Source organism: Rhipicephalus sanguineus, chromosome 4 (genome assembly GCF_013339695.2).
Source record: "Rhipicephalus sanguineus isolate Rsan-2018 chromosome 4, BIME_Rsan_1.4, whole genome shotgun sequence".
In the NCBI taxonomy this organism is placed as follows: domain Eukaryota; kingdom Metazoa; phylum Arthropoda; class Arachnida; order Ixodida; family Ixodidae; genus Rhipicephalus; species Rhipicephalus sanguineus.
In genome coordinates, this window is record NC_051179.1 from 173,656,402 (window position 1) to 173,672,455 (window position 16,054).

Below are 16,054 nucleotides of genomic sequence, written 5' to 3' on the forward strand. Positions count from 1 at the left end.
TCTTTTTTGTTCTCTTTTCTTTCCCCTGACGGCTCTCCACGGTTTCGCATTCGCCGACCACTCGCGCCATGTCAGCTCGGCGGCCTATGCTGTCTGGCACGTCCCGCTTCAGCTTCTAGCAGTGTTGTTCCGGTAGGTGGTTGAACTAGAGCACTATGTTAAACCCCGTAGATTTCAGAATAATGTTGCCCGGAAACACATATAACTATTTAAAACTGCACCCGAAAGCGAAACTTGAGTGCGAAGTAATGTTCATATTGGTGCAAATTTTCAAAATAGGCACTTATAGGCGCTCATATGCATGCGGGCACAAACGCCAACACTATAAGAACACCGTAAGAGCCCTTCCTATCCTCTAATTCATGCTAATATATCGAAGTCGGGCTATAGCAGCGTAAGGAAAAAAATAGGCATATGCCTAAAATCCGGTCTATGACCATTAAAGCACACTCGTCGAAAGCTACAGCTACCGGTGTTGCTTTAATATGAGCAAATACGGTACGTGTCTTGATGTCATGGAATATACGTCATGTAATGCCGTCTATATTATATCCTGCCTATTGAGATATCCGAGCCCATGAAATGACTGCGAGGACATCTTTCCATTTTTGTCATTCATATAGCATGCGGGAGATGCATGTCTTCATTACCCGTGTTGGTCATGCATGCGTGCACACTCTCGATTGAAGCATGTTTAGCTATTTGACGTTTAACAGCGCAATGAACGATGACGACATTGAAAGACAGACAGCGCTATGAACCATCGAATAATGCTGCACCAACTAGCACAACGTTCAACCTTGGTTAATAAAACGACTACGTTGGCTCCGTGACATTTCATCATGTTATTGGTGCCCTTCACGTCATGACACTTCTCACATGAATCTTCTGAACATTCATGTCGTGAGCTGTTCTAGACTTTTATTACACGCGCACACCATGTGACACACGTTCTCGCTTATACCAAGCCAATGAAGTGACCAGAATGGCACCACGGTGCCACCTTGCCAGATACGTGTTAACGTATCTACATCACATGCATGTCTTGCTATTTATGCCTTGACTCATTTTTGATGTACGTCTGTGATGTAGGTCCTCTTGATTGTTTGCAATAGCTCTCTAGGGCTAAGCCTCTGCGAGTTTTATAAAGGACGAAGCTGTTTTTTTCACAAAGAGCTCACAAAGCTTTAAATTACTATACACAAGCAAACCTTAATAAAAAGTTTACTGCACACGTTAACACACCGAGCACAATAACGTGAACTCAAGTTCAGAGAATTAAGCTATGATTTACAGTCCGGCGCGGATGAGCGGCCGAGTGATGGCATTCTCACCGGAAGGCGGTGGTCAGTCTCACCAGAAAGTTGAGGGGTTGGCCGACGCCTGCGCAACAGAACGCCGTTTCTCTGCCTTGTGTAATGCACGTGTGCTGGCCTATTAGGGAGAAGGAACGTTGGCTGCTGGCGGACACGATGAGAAGCCAGGACAAACATGACCAGCTACTGGACGCACAGTTCCGGCCTGTAGCCCGGCTGCTGCTGAAGCCTTGGGCTGGAGTTCACATACCATTACTGCGGTCATCTCGCATGGGAACGCGACGGCAGGATTTTCCGGCTGGTTGAAGCCCTCGAGGCTCGGGTCCGCAACCCCACTGCCCGTCTTCAGCTCCCGGTCCGGGAACAACTTTCTGCTCGCCGCGTATCCTCGAACTACCCCCCCCCCTTCTGCTGTGGATCAGGCTTTTGCTCGCGTCCTTGCTTGTTCCTTATGTTGGCTCTCTCTCCCCATCGGGCCCACTTTTCCACTCCTCATTGGGCACATTTACTTATTCAACGTCGCGCCACACGTCCTCGTGCTCTACGTTCTTCAGCTTCGTCTTTGTAGCGTTAGCTACACTTGCCTAGCCGAAGCCGATTTCGCGTGGAGGGTCATGAGCCGCGCTGCGCATGCGCGAGGATCAGTGATGTCACACAGCTGGCTCACCGGAGCTGGCATCTCACGTGCTCTCCGACACCACCGCGCGCGGCTCGCCGCTGCTGGTCTGCGCGTTCGGGAGGAGTGGCGTCGTAAGCGCGGCAGACACGCTGGCGCCGGCACGCGCGCAGACTCCGCCACCGCCGCGCGCGGCTCGCCCCTGCTGCTCTGCGCCGCATTCGAGAGGAGTGACATCGTAGGCACAGCGGCGCAGGCGCGCGCGCAGCTATTCGCCTTCGCTGTGCAGTCGCCATCTGACACTGCGCTGGCGCCGCTTGATAGCGCCTCTGATCAGCTGAACCTATGCTAACGCTATGTATATCCTGGCATGGCCGAGCTAAGCCACTGCAATTTTTTTTTTGCTCCGTCCACGTGCGCTCTTTTTTTCATGTCCCGCACTTTTCAAAGGCGCGAATTTTAAACACCCACCACTGTCATCACAACGTCATACACTTACATCATTCCATGCCAAATGGTATATGCCAAGTTAAAGAATGCATCACCAGAGCCCCAAAGCCTGGGGGGCCAAATAGAACAGGATAGATAGATAGATAGATAGATAGATAGATAGATAGATAGATAGATAGATAGATAGATAGATAGATAGATAGATAGATAGATAGATAGATAGATAGATAGATAGATAGATAGATAGATAGATAGATAGATAGATAGATGCGGTCCAAGTGCTTTCGGTTCGCCAGACGATGTTTCGCACTTTACAACAAATTTCCCTTTGAAACCATACGACAAAGAAAACTTTACCGACCTCTTCGTGACTCAGACACCCATTCAATGTATTTTCTGTCCAGCTCTCCGAGGAAGAGGTCGAGGTTGACCTCGAGGACCTCGAGCGAGATGCATACTTGGCTGGACATCAACTTCAAGGGCGCATTGTTTTTCCGGCGGCCGGCTACATCTTGATGGTCTGGAAGTCCTTGGCAAAGCGCCTTGGCAAGCCATTCGACGAACTTCCAGTAGTACTAGAGCATTTAACATTTCAACGTGTCGTGATCCTGCCTAAGACGGGTACGTTTAATAATGTTTCTCGTTTAGCACGAAAACAAGCAGGTGTGGTTATCATTAATCGAAAACGAATGTGCAGAAACAAATGCCAGGCGCCACGAATTGTTGTCAGAGTGCGCACAGCGGATATTCGGACAGACTCACTTTTTAAGTTCAGAGTATTTCCTTGTGTTCCAAAAACGTTTTACAGTGTCCTATACGAACAGTATCCACGAAAAGCGGTGTAACACATATACAAGCACAGAAACACAGTACCAACTCAAGGGGTCGTGAACCACTTTTCCAAGTAATGATCCATTGCCCTCATTACCGGAGGTTATTGCATCTCGAATTGATCACCGCAAATTTTCTTGCATTCCGTCTAGTACGAGCGAAGTTGAAGGGATTTGTCGCAGGCGTCAAGCGTTTTCTTTCTTTCATCTCGAAGATCGAGCGGCAAGCCACATAAAGTGGGGTGACATCGTGGAAAGAAGCTACGTCACGCACGCGTGATCGAACGCGATCACTCACTCCCGTTGTTATTTCGGTGCACGCAATTGTTGCTACCGTGTAACTTCAGCAAACTATAAAGCGCGGCGCCCGGCACACGGCGGCATCCCGTTACAAGAGGCGCATTTGAACCAACTTAAGCTCTTCGTTTATGTCAGCTATGGGCCAATAGCAGAAATCTGCTCTATGACGAAGTACCATAGTGATAACGGGCCTTTGCTGAAGGCAGCGAGCTTGAGAAAGCGACAACTGCACCCTCCGCTTGTGAACCCTGCTGCCAAGCACGACTGTAAGAGTTTCCTGAACTGTTCGTAGCAGCGTCTGCTTTCCGCTCTATGTGTTTCTTCACCAAGCACGGGGACACATTAAGTAAATGCCGCTATTTTCGCCAGCATATCTAGAACTTATGGTGAAATGCGACAGGAAGGAAGTATGAATGAGTGTTATGTATACGTAAATATACAGTCCTTTTTTGTGTTCAGCAGAGCACAAGCACTTGTTTTGCATCATGTTATCTTGCCATTTTTCCAGACTATGAAATAATTATAGGCGTTGTCTTGCGGTCAATGTCGCTTTTCTGATTACAACGTCCACTGTGATAAAAAATGGAAATATTCGATTTGTTCCAATTGATCGCTCCCGTAGCTGCGCGGATAGGACATCCACTATCAACCCAATGCGAGCCCAAGAAGGCTATCTGTCGAAAAAAGGCTGAATTATTGAGCTTTACAAATGCATGTGGCTGATATAATATGATGACTAGGCTCGATTTAGTAAGCTGGTAATTTAGTACACCTGCCACTCATGTGAAGCAGTATTTTCGGAGTGTTTTTCAGGCCACCACAGCGTTAGAAAACAGTCTACGAGACACTTGCGAAAAGAGGAAGTGCTGTTCACGCCATATATCGTAGTCACGGCGTAGAAAGGACAGGTGTCTCAACGCGGCTAACAAGCATGGCTAAATTTTTTTTTTTTTTTTTTTTGGGGGGGGGGGGGGGTTCACGTAGTGGCTCGTAGATCGCTTGTAGATTTCAGCGCACCTCCATAATCCATACCGAAACCCGAGTCACTGCATTCCGGGCTCTTCTAGCGCTCCTTCTTGAAAGCGCCGCGTGTCCGTGCCTCTCAGCTGACCTCCTCCGTGTTTTCTTCTCGCTTTCGGCAGATAGCTTGGGCAGGCTAGAAATATAGTAGGCACTTCATCTTTCGAATGAAGGAACGAAAAACTTTATTGGGCGAGTGAGTTTGGCGATTGAGTGAGTGAGTTGGGCGAGTGAGGGCGGTGAGCACGGCCATCACATAGCGCATATGTGTCCAGACCTCGAAAGGAACGCTTTCCGGGGCGTGCGAACCAAGACATTACAGCTGTAGAGAGCCTGCCAGGTTTTGGTCACCGAATGTGGCTCGAAGTGTCTTTCGCAGAGGTGGTCGGTAGACTTCGACATCCGATGATTGCGCGGTATGATGTTCCTCCATACCCGAAGACGCTCTTCTTTCGGCGCTAAAAGCAATGCGTTTCTCAGTACATTACTTGTACCATGGAGGAAGGAATACTAAGGAGAAGCCCTATCGTATTTCAATGCATTGCGAAATGTGTGGCGGAAGTGACGTCAGATTTATGGGGCAAACAAACCGGTATGGGGCAAACAAAACAGCAGACGCCCCGCGGCGTGCTCTCCGCGGTGATTAGCTTCTGCGGAGATTTGTAGTCCGGCGTAAGTTCGCACGCAGTACAATATTGCAAGCAGACGTTTACCAGGCTGTTCGTGCGTGGCAGGCCCGAGCGCTGCGTGCTGAAATTCTTCGTGGAGCGTTTTTGTGCTACAGTACAGAATGCCGGTACGTGCCGTGATCAAAAACGTTCAGCCCCTGCATCATCGTATTCGAACTCACCTAGCAGTGACTTACGCGTTCTGCTGGGCGTTAGGCCTTCCCTTTCTCGTAACCCGATTTCCCGATCTGTTGCCGGATTAGCGGTTCTTTGTTCGTGTATATGGAATGAGCGTAGTAGCTATTCCGCGCAACGCCAACCTATAGTTGACGTAACTTCACGTCGAAAAGAGGACACCGCTGTACTGTGTACGCGATCGTGCACGTAAAGTTTGTAATTCCTGTACGCACACAACGAGCACGCAGCGAGCGCACACCGCACAATACATGCACCACGTAGTCCGATAACAACAACATAAGTTTATTACCCTTTCGTTGAAGGACACAACCTCTAAAAACGTACGATGCCTTCGTCGCATGTTATGTACGGCGCGTCAGACGTCAAAAACAAAAGTTCACGTGTGTTCTGAGTTGACACAATGAGCACGAAGCAACAGAGCGCACATCCGAGAGCTTCGCATGCAAATACCATGCATTAGTGATCAGCGATGAAGCGAACGTGTACGTACACATGAAAAGTGACACCCGCTACTTTCCGCAGTGCACGCGATTTGCACCGGGTATACGCAACCATACGCGACAGCTGGGCATTGCGTAGCTTTCCTAAAGAACACACACAAGGAGCAGCATGCGTGAATGATGGCCGCGGCGCCGCTTGCACGGCGACAAATAAAAAAGGCTCGAATCGTGCATGCGCTTGCAAACGACACGGCGGAAATCGCGAAATGTTTCGAGGCTCCTTCGCTAGGAGGCGATGCGGGTGTTTGCGATGTGGAGGCTTCACGAATGTGACGTCAGGGCCTCTCCTTATCTTTCCTTCCTCCATGACTTGTGCCCTCTCGTTCAGCGTGGGATGAGACTCGTCGTTTGCTCCCTGGGCCCACACACCTCAGATGAGTTCGCGGGATGCAAGAAAACTGTCACACGGTACGCATAGTTTCACAAAACACTAGTACAGACGTTTCGACATGCAACATGGCGCCCATCAGTTTTACACACGTTCTACCGGCCCCCATGCGCCGAGATCCGTCTGGTGGAATGAAGGCGAACGTGAACAACTTTTCTAAGCGGCTGTTCCGCGACACCTTCGAGCCTATGTGTCAGCTCTCCTTCCTACAACGTGGTCGTAGTGAAGGAAACGCCCTGAGCAAGTGTTTTCGAAACCTCATGAGGTGGCAGCGCTAACTAGTGCTGAGCCAATATGAACGCGTGCTTTTATTTGAGGATTTAAAAAAAATTTGTGGCACATGCTCGTCCCACAATCCTACCAAGCGGTAATAAAGGTTGTTGGCTGTAGCGCATAAAAAAAAACAAAAAAAAACATGCATTCAGAGCAAGAAAACGAACTCAGACCACGCTAATTAGAAGATAACCTCTATTTGCAAGAAATAACGTTTGATAAACATCCAGTGCAATGTGCCATTGAAACGCGTTTACTATTTTTTCTTCAAGTGGGTGCGTAGATTAAGAATTCCTTCTTTCGCAGCGGCAATGCCGTCTAGCTTCGCCGTAGGCCACATGTGAACGCTTTCACTAAGCAGGGCCTCCTGGGAGTGAAGAAAAAAAAACAAACTCTCCGACTAGAGCTACTCTGGCTCCTCCCCTCTGTGTTCGTTTTGTAATATGGACGAATCATTTGAAAACTATCTTTTATTATGCAGTCGCTTCCGTTTGCTAAGAAAAACTCTCAAAGAAGTATTTAATCGAATTGTATTGACGTTCCCTACTCCGAATATTCTGTTCTTGGGAGCCTCTTACTAGGCCATTATCACAGGGATGTCTGCTCCGCTGTTGAAAAATATTTGATTGAATTAGGGCAGTTCTGACTAGAAATTCATTAATCACCACAATTAATTTACATTATTAATGTAAAATTTTGCAACTCTCATAGGGTGGATATCTGTGCAGATTTTGTTTTAGAAATGTGTTCGTTTCTTAGGCATTTCTCCAAGGTGGATGTGAACCAGTAATGTAGGCCATCATGATCATCATTAACAGATTGTTCACATCGGCGAGTGCGTTTTCAGCCGCTCATTGATACGCCTGCCAAATCCAATTTGTCTACTGCCTCTTTTGTCGATGTTCTGAGTCTTTGACATGCGACACATTAACTGTCCATGAACCAACCTATTTCTGAGCATCCTCCTAGATGTGTTGCTTATTGCACTATCTAGCTGCTCTGCGTCCATGCAATAATTTTAGTGCATCAATATTCTTGCCGAGGTGCCTACAAACCAGAGTGATGACTCTGATCGACACAGCAAACCGCAGCCTTGCATGTCGAGGTGCTTGTTGCAAATGCGAGGCTTCCAAATTAATATTGATTATTGCGACCAACAGGGAGCAAAGTTACCGCGTGCACGGAAACAAATCAGTCTGGTACTTCGTGCTGTACATGTTCCCACCTGCACTTCCATTAGTAGGGTGGAAAACAGGGCCACTTGGTACGTTTGCATACTTAACAAACAGCGCGAAACAATTGTTTCGCTTGGGAGCAGATAAATGTTTCACTTTTCACGCTCTTCATTAAGTGTGCCCTTCCTTTCTCAACTAACATACGCATCCAGAATTGTGTTGGACGAGATTTGTTAATGTGGAGACAAAGTAAACAAAGTAAATAAAGAATTCTTTTCTTGTGAAAGCAGCTTGTTCTTTACGCGCTCTTTCATATTTAAGTGATGTGTTATCCTGATCAAATCAGCGCCATTATTTGTTAGTGTGGGTGGGCGAACGAAAATTGCCTCGTTAGCATTCAAGCTTTCTGTACAAGAATGTGTACATTTCATCCTCATCTGTCACGGCACGAACAAATAGTTGGTACAATTCTTCGTCGTTGTGAATATGAACGTTCATTCGAACTGTTGTGTATATCGTAAACATGAATTCTCTCTTACACCTAAATGAAGGTACCGTGCGGTACCTGGTCAACATTATGCGAGCATCGGGGGAGTTCGAGATATCCGAGGGAGGCGTGGTGGTCGCGAGTGGTACTATTCGTCCAGCTGAACAGAACGAGAGGATCATTGACGCGGTGTCACTGACTTCGCCGACCGACACGCTGACGTACGAGCTCGATGCCGAAGACGTCTACAAGGAGCTCCGGCTACGCGGCTACGAGTACCATGGCCTTTTCATGGGCATACTAAAGGCTGGCATACAGAGTAGGTATCCCTTCGTTCTCTATAACTAGTTATTTCTACAAATGCTCCTCCACTCCACACCACGCATCTGTTCTAGCGAGTGACCTTGATATATCCTACACATAATTTTTGAACAATGCGGTAGCCTCATCTGTATTAGGCCAGCATTGAAGCTGACTCATTGGAACAGAATATATCGTTCTGGCAGACGTGATGCTTTCAGGTAGTATGCGAGGGATTATTGGTCAGCTGCCAGTTCTTAATAAGTTCACGTGCTACGTGACGCCAACAGGCAGAAAAAGAATGTTCCACACTCGCCGTCACGGCTACTGGCGGCGCTGACTGACGCTCCCACGTTTAACTGTTCATATATACCCCTTAAAGTGGACATGGGGATGGCCGCCGCGGTAGCTCAGTTGGTAGAGCATCGGACGCGTTATTCGGTTCGCGCGGGCAGGTTCGGTCCCGGCCCGCGCGCAAGCTATCTTTTCGTCCATTTTTCTTTCTTCACATTTACCTTACATTTACTACTAAAAACATCCTGTATACTTTCCTTAGCATTATTGTCTGTTAGTGCTAATTATTAATTTGCACTTGTGAGATGCGCTTGCACTTGTGAGATGTGCTGACAGGAAAAGTAAGCAAAATATTGTCAGTCTATTTTAATATTTATTAGGTATCCCTGAATCTAAAAAAACTCACAGGGTCTCTTATGCATTCGGCTAAGACGACTCGAAGGCGAAAGCCACTTTTTTTTCTTCAGTCAATGTACCATCCACCCCCCACCCCGTGAAAGCTTTCTGCACCTCACCTGGTTTAACGGGTAGCGAGATCGAATTCCGGACGCGGCGGCTGCATTTTCGATGTAGGCGAGAATGCTTGAGACTAGTGTGCTTAGATTTAGGTGCACGTTAAAGGACCCCAGGTGGTCAAAATTTCCGGAGCCCTCCACTACGGCGTCTCTCATATTCATATCGTGGTTTTCGGATGTTAAACCCCATCACTTATTATAATAATTTATTGTTACAATAATAATAATAATCAATCAATCAATCAATCAATCAATCATTTATTTAACGTGCCCAGGAACAACCGTAAGGTCTTTGTGCAGGCGCACGCAAAAAAAAAACAAAAAAAAAATAAACTATACAATACAGACAGTCTTCAGAAATAAAAAGAGCAAATACACGTAGACAAAGAGAAATGAACACAAAAGGGGAGGAGTAAAATAAGACAACACGAGAAATATTGAAGGGGAATGAAAAATTAGATTGCATATATACAACTATGCGGAAAGACGGAGAAGGGAAGACTTTGTACATTGTGCCATACTATGTCAAAACAGTACAAAGCTCGGATAAAAACAATGACTGTGGACTATGAAAAATGTCAAGATCAAGAAAATTAACATTATAGAGACTTTGTATTCTGTGAACGGTAGAGTGTTGGAAGAAGCAGGCGGGTACATGAAACGGTCTGTTCTCTCTGGTTAACTTACGCGGAATTCGAAAATTAACACAATTGAGAAGTACAGGGCAGGATATGATACCGTGGACTAGCTTGTAAAGAAACAAGAGATCAGAACGATTTCGTCGGCAGTGAAGTGATGGCAATGATAATAATTCAGCAGTATTTGAACGAGATTTTTTAGCAAAGCGATGGTTATATATGCTAAGGAATTTTTTCTGGACTCGTTCAATGGTGTTACCGCTGGATTGAGCAATGCCATTCCATATCACGGACGCATACTCCAGTTGAGGAAGACATAGCGCGGTGTACAATTTTCGGAAGGGCATAGGAGAACGGAATTCTCTAGACAATCTGCAAACACAGCCTAGGGTGCGAAGACCCCGCAAAGCAACACGCTTAGCGTGAGCAGAAAAGTTTAACGCGCTATCAACAACAACACCAAGATCACTGATCTCATAAACCTTGCATAAGGACACAGAATTGACAGAGTATTGAAATGACACGCTAGATGTTTTGCGAGTGATAGACATGAATTTTGTCTTCGAGGCATTCAGAGAAAGGTTATTAGCGTTGCACCATTCGGAAAAAGAGCGCAAATCTGACTGCAGCAAGCGACAGTCGTTAACTGAATGAATTTCCTTAAAAATCTTGATGTCATCGGCATACAAGGGGAAAGAAGAATTACGAATGACAAAAGAAACATCATTAACGTAAATTAAAAATAGGAGTGGGCCTAATACTGACCCTTGAGGGACCCCACTAGTCACTTTATACAAAGAAGACGTTTGGCCATTTACCGCTACATAACAATATCTATTGAGCAGATAGCTCTGCAGGAGATTCACAACCGACAAGTCAACATCAAATTGCGCAAGTTTAACCATAAGCAGTGTGTGGCTGACTACGTCAAAAGCCTTGCTCAGGTCACAGTAGAGTACGTCAACCTGTCCTCTCTGAGAAATAGGTGTGGAGATCTGCGTCATGAAACTAGCAAGATTTGTGGTAGTTGAGCGGCCAGCGAGAAAACCATGTTGATTAGGAATCAATGAGCTTTTAACACTAAAAGACAATATTTTGTGAAGAGCCAGCTCGAAGATCTTTGATGTGGCACATAGTAGAGAAATCGGGCGATAATTAGAAACATCTGTTTTAGAGCCCGACTTAAATACTGGGAAAACACGAGCAGTTTTCCACATGCTAGGAAATGTGGAAGTGTCCAGGCAGTTATTAAATATCGTAGTCAGTACTGGGACAAATATACTACTATAAGCTTTTAGTATGGCGGAGGGGATGCCATCTGGGCCACATGATAAGGATGGTTTTAAGCACTTCATGCATTCGCAGATAAGATTTTCATCCAGCGACAAAGCACTGGGTGAGCGAACTGCCTTAGGCTGTCTGATATCAGTGCTAGAGTCTGAGGCCTTATAAACGGATGAGAAATGTGCGGCAAAACAGTCAGCGACGGCATGCACTTCTACCCCATTTGAGTCTAGTAGTCTGAAAGACTCTCCGCTTTTGCTGGACCGTTTACGTACATACTTCCAAAACTCAGCTGGTCTGTCAGAAGCGCTTTTTTCTAAGAATTCAATATACGAACTATGATCCCGTTTATATAGGCGTTTAGCGAGAGTTCGAAAAAGGCTGAACTCTTCCTTCCACTCGCTCGATGGAGAACATTTAGATTTCCTGTGTGCGCGATCTTTATGCTTCAGTGCACTGATAAGTTCAGATGAGAACCAGTGGGGATATTTACGTTGTTTATGTGTGTATTGGGGAATAAAATTACGCATGCTGCTCAGTACAAGCTCCGCAAACTGATCAACCTGGTCATCAACATTCGGTTTGTCAGTAACCTGTGACCAGTCAACGGTGGACAAGTGATGATAGCGGCCCGTGTAATCACCTTGCTTGAACGCAAATCTTGGAGATTTGTTTACGTAACTGCTGTAGCTCGTTGTTTCGGCTGATGCAGATAATCTTACGTTAAGTGGTGGGTGGAATTTGTCCGGACGTACAAGAGAGATGTTGGAGCGGGAAACTTCAAGGGGTTGATCGTTTGACACACACAGGTCTAAGACGTTGCCACTGGAATTGACGACTGAATTATGTTGCACTAGGGAATTAAACGCCAGAAAGTCCAAGAGCAGGCTGCACTTTTTCTCTGTGAAATGATTGTAATGAGAAAAGGTAAGCGTGCTCCAGTCAATTCCAGGTGCATTGAAATCCCCAAGAACAATAATTCTGTGCCCACTATGAGAAGATATCACAAGTTCAATAGAAGACATGACATCGTGAAACGAGGCAGGGGAAATGCTGGGCGGTAAATAGAAGCATCCAATCAACAATTTTTCACGGCGCTCAAGGTTGATTTCTAGCCAGATCGATTCTTCGATAGTTTCTAGGTCTTTCCGTCTAACGGATTTCAGTGAATTGTCAATGGCAATCAGCACGCCACCGCCTTTCTGTTTGGTTTCACTGAAATCTCGGTCACGGCGGAAGGTGGTGTAGGTCGGGGGAAAAAAGTCCGATGAGGGAATTTCAGTGCCGAGCCAGGTTTCAGAGATAGCAATAATAGGAAAAGCAGACGAAAGAACATTAGAGAAAAACTCGAGTGTCTTGGTACGCAGACCCCGAGCATTTTGGTAGAATATGTCTACGTCACACGGCACTTTGGATTCCAGTCACTATCTCAGAGGGATGAAGCATGTCATCGCGCAGCTCCCCACGAAATGGCTTGAAGAGGCATCCGAGGGGCCACATCGAAGGGTCATTCAGGCGTTGTAGTGTTTCCTCGTCAACTTCAATATAGAATGAAGAATATGACTGGAACTTTGTTTGAAGTCGCCGGCAGGAGATGGGAGACAGATCCAATGAAGCAATATGTTTCTTAATGTCAGCAGTAGTGGTGTCCGGGCTCAGCTTCGTAACAAAAATGGCCTTTGGCCATTGTGGCCTTTGTGGCCGTTGAGCTACAGATATAGTGGATGTTTTCATAACTCCAAACGAGGCGGGTTTCTTCTTTCTTTCACCCTCAGTCACCGCTGCAGAAGAGGCTGTCACAGGCATCACACTGACACGCTCCGACGTGTCTACGTCAGCTGGCGGCGAAGTCGAAGATGAAAGAATTTTGGAGAGGGGTTGTTCGGAGAACGCAGGTTGCTTGGAGGTCACAGACGGGTCAACGGTCACATGCACTGGGGGTTTCACAGGTGCCTTCACTGCCACGGCGGCCGTGCGGCGCGTCAGCTCCTCACGCAGGAAGCGGACCTCTGCACGAAGGGAGGCGACCACGCGAGCTTGTTGTTCAACACCGCGGGAATGATCCTTACGGAGCCGCTCGTTGTCTTCGCGTAGTTGGGATACCTCGTCGCTGAGGAACGAGATTCCCTCCAATGCGTCGAGGAGGAGGCGGCGCAGCCCGGCGAGTTCGTCACCCGGAGGGGTACACGTGGAGAGGGAACCGGTTTGAGAACTGCAATGCTCACCGCTGCACCCCGACGAGCTGCTTTCGCTAGGCTTACCAGAAGCACGGCTCAGATCACATAAATTGCAGCAAAATGAGCGCGATCCAGACTTCAGGAGTTGCAGCTCTTCATCAGGCCAGGTTACACATTTCGCATGAACGCGTTTAGAGCAACTTTCACAGCGGAAAAACTGCTGCTTACCGAAAAACGGGCAGGAGCATAGCAAGCATGCATCCCGACTGGGAGCCATAATAATAATAATAATAATAATAATAATAATAATAATAATAATAATAATAATAATAATAATATATTATTATTATTATTATTATTATTATTATTATTATTATTATTATTATTATTATTATTATTATTATTATTATTATTATTATTATTATTATTATTATTATTATCACCTGGTTTAGCACTGCCTCCGTGCTCGGCCCACCGATCGAGGCAGTGCAAAGCAGCGATATCGGGATGGCGTTATGGTATGACGTCACGTCAAGTGACGTTATAGTGACGTTACGAAATTCAGCTCTGATGACGCCATGTGATTACAAGTTTCCTGCAGCTCACCTGGGTTTGCGCTGCCTTCCCGATCAGTCGCCGATCACGGAGGCAGTGCAATGCGGCATGTCGTGATGGCGTCATCGCTTGACGTCACCAAGTTCGGCGCTGTACTACGTCATGATGACGCCGTGTGATTAAAAGCTTTCTGCAGTTCACTTGGTTTTGGACTGCCTCTGATGGCGTCACTATGACGCCATCATATGTGGCGCCATCGGTGGCTTCATGTGGTGGCGTCATCACGTGGTGATGATTTTTTGCGTCACTCGTGTAGACGCCCCCGACGGTCATTTTTTGAGTTTGATGAGGCATCGGAAGCTCTCGCTGTAACAATGTGAAGCAAAGGGTTAGCAGAGGCCGAATCGGAAAGTCAGCTTACCATGGTGTAAACAAATCGCGATACGTGCCGCGACCAACTAAATCCGAACAACTTGATTATTATACGGGTACTTATTATTGCGACCAGTAGCGTAGCCAGGAGATGGCACACCGCCCCCCTTCCCCCCCTGCCCCACCGAAGGAAGTTTCTGCCTACGCGCCTGGCCCGTTACGGATAGGATTTCTCCATATAGATCAACAATGGTCGCTGCTGCAAGGTCCAAAGTTGTCCGGATTGAGTTTGGCACAGACGTCAGCCACATCCAGTTGCCTAGACCGCGAACGCCGGGATTCCGATTGGCCCTGATGAGTGACCGTGTAGCAGAACATGATCCGCATCGGCCCTGATGGCGATAAAAGTGGCACTACATTTACGCAGGGCACGGCACTACTTTCCATGCAGGGCATGTGCAGTTCAATTCTGCTATGTTCGCATCGCCGGCCAACTTCAGACCGTTTCGATGTGGGTCTTTCGTAAGCCCGGCAAAGCTTCGAGCTTCCAGCAAAACTGGAAGCTCAAAGAACACTAGACAAGCGTAACAACGTGGTTTTTGTATTGCGCTTAATTAACTATATTGTATATCATTGCGCCACTTGTCGGACACGGTTCTCGACCAGGTAAATTTTTCTCTTCCTGCGGTAGTTGTTCTACACACGAAGTGACAGAACTCTTTCTTTTTCTTTTTTTACTATTCGGCTCTCACATGGCTAATCGTGTACGATCCACCCCGCTGCCTTACGGAAGTTGTAACCTCACGACAAAGATCTCGCCACATCCTTTTCATGTATACCGTTCAGCGAATGGTCGGGTTTTACAAGGCTGGTGCGGGGCACAAATTAAATGTATGATGCCGGTTACCCCGCTGCGAAGTGAGGGATTTCTCGTCCGTGCTATTACCGGTAAACATCAACTGCAGCGATCACCGTGTTGATCCGAGTTACGAAGCTAATTGTTAGACCAAACACATCATATTGTTATATAATGATAAAAGGAAGGGCAAACAACTAAGCTGGCTACTCGAGTGGTACTTAGATATTTTGCACTTTACTGGACAGGGTCGTACTTGACCACTTATATTTGTTCGCAAATCTGGCCATATCCGATTGACATTTGACTGCGTGGAACACTGGGAATTCCGGATGTATTGCGGCACTTGCCCATTTAGACCCTGTAACGTAACACAAACAATGTACCTTGAAGAGTGCGCACAACGGCAAACACTCCGTGCTTGGTGATGAACGTCGCATACTTATTCTGACAGCAGTTTCGTTTTTATAGTTGTTAGAACAATAAAAAACGGCACAGTGGTTTCTCGTTGACCTTTCGCTGGCTGACATCGCAATAAAAGAGAACAAAATCTACAGTTCGACCTAAAACACGCAAAAATTATTGGAAGACGCCCCTCATCCAAGTACTAGCCTGCACACTCCGCGCCGTCGCGCACAAACTAGAAAGGACGAAAGCGCTGGTTGCCAGTCCTGTCCTCCTCGCTCGATGCAACGGTCTATAGAATAGCATAGCAAGGGATCGAGAAAGGGAAGCGAAGTTGAGGAGGAAGGAAATGAGGAGGGGAAAGGGTTAAGCATAGCATAGCTATTTATGGTGTCACGCAGACAAAATCATGTATAGAATAGCCATGTGTAGTATTC

At 46.6% G+C, this 16,054-nt stretch overlaps 1 protein-coding gene across 1 annotated transcript in view; it reads left to right on the top strand.

The window, feature by feature from the left end:
* Positions 1-16,054, top strand: part of LOC119391859 (fatty acid synthase) — a 306,146-nt gene that overhangs the window by 210,265 nt on the left and 79,827 nt on the right. Inside the window, exons 13-14 of the mRNA XM_037659508.1 lie at positions 2,787-3,003; positions 8,286-8,540. Coding sequence (XP_037515436.1) covers positions 2,787-3,003; positions 8,286-8,540 — 472 coding nt within the window. The remainder of the gene's footprint in view (positions 1-2,786; positions 3,004-8,285; positions 8,541-16,054) is intronic.